At 42.8% G+C, this 851-nt stretch overlaps 1 protein-coding gene across 2 annotated transcripts in view; it reads left to right on the top strand.

Annotated features, from left to right (window-relative positions):
* The first annotated feature begins 154 nt into the window (after positions 1-154).
* The window catches only part of LOC308311525 (myosin light chain 3, skeletal muscle isoform), a 12,127-nt gene continuing 11,430 nt past the window's right edge, over positions 155-851 (top strand). The window contains exon 1 of one of the 2 annotated variants that reach the window (XM_080758248.1): positions 155-255. In XM_080758248.1, coding sequence (XP_080614374.1) covers positions 253-255 — 3 coding nt within the window. In that variant the 5' untranslated portion in view covers positions 155-252. The remainder of the gene's footprint in view (positions 256-851) is intronic. The other variant, XM_080758247.1, reaches the window with a different exon arrangement.

Raw genomic sequence — 851 nt, 5'->3', positions numbered from 1 at the left:
TTTGCCCCTGCTAAGACAGATATGGATGGTTCCAGGCCATGCAGTCACCGGACCCCCACCCTGCTCCTCCTCTATACGGGGACCCGGCCCCCCGGCCCCTGCAGCTAGCACCCGGTGACATCACAGCCCTGGGAGACATAAGTAGGGTCTCCTGAGCGGGGCTCAGGACCACCACTCTCTCCTGGGACTCCGGCTTCTGTTCTCCTCTCTTTCCCCTGCGTCGACGCCGTCCACCACTCCACTCTCTCCGAAATGGTGTGTACCCAAAAACCTGAAACAAAACGCTTGTGTTTTCATGGCGTTTTCTTGCTTTCTTTCTTTCTTTCTTTCTTTCTTTCTTTCTTGTGGACTTTGTTGGACTTCATTGAGGTTTTTCTTCTTTGGTAGAGAATGGATAAATCAAGACTGGCTTTTTTCTCCTCCTCTCCTCGTTTGCATTTATCATTTATAATTCAGTTCATTTCTCTGAGGAAGAGAACCCTTTGGAATATATCAATTTCTCCTTATCGTTCCTGTAGGTTTATATATATATATATATATATATATATATCTGAACGGATGGATTTAATGTATATTTGATTCACCGTCTCTTGAGCGTTGTGCATCATCTAGTTAACATGGTTTAGAGACTTTAGACGGGTCTAACATGATAATAAATATTATCATGTTAGACCGTCTAAAGTCTCTAAACCTGCATATTATGCAGCTCAATGCAACAGTATAACATCTATAGTTAAAATGGTTTAGAGACTTTAAACGGTCTAACATGATATTATGCAGCTCAATGCAACGAGGGTTCAGTTTCATGAAATGAAATCACTTCAACGTCACCTTTGTGCTTGTCCAGAATT

This window comes from Protomyctophum bolini (assembly GCF_963924005.1).
Source record: "Protomyctophum bolini genome assembly, chromosome: 24".
In the NCBI taxonomy this organism is placed as follows: Eukaryota; Metazoa; Chordata; class Actinopteri; order Myctophiformes; family Myctophidae; genus Protomyctophum; species Protomyctophum bolini.
The sequence above is the reverse complement of the archived record's forward strand: the minus strand, read 5'-3'. Positions and strand labels throughout refer to the sequence as shown.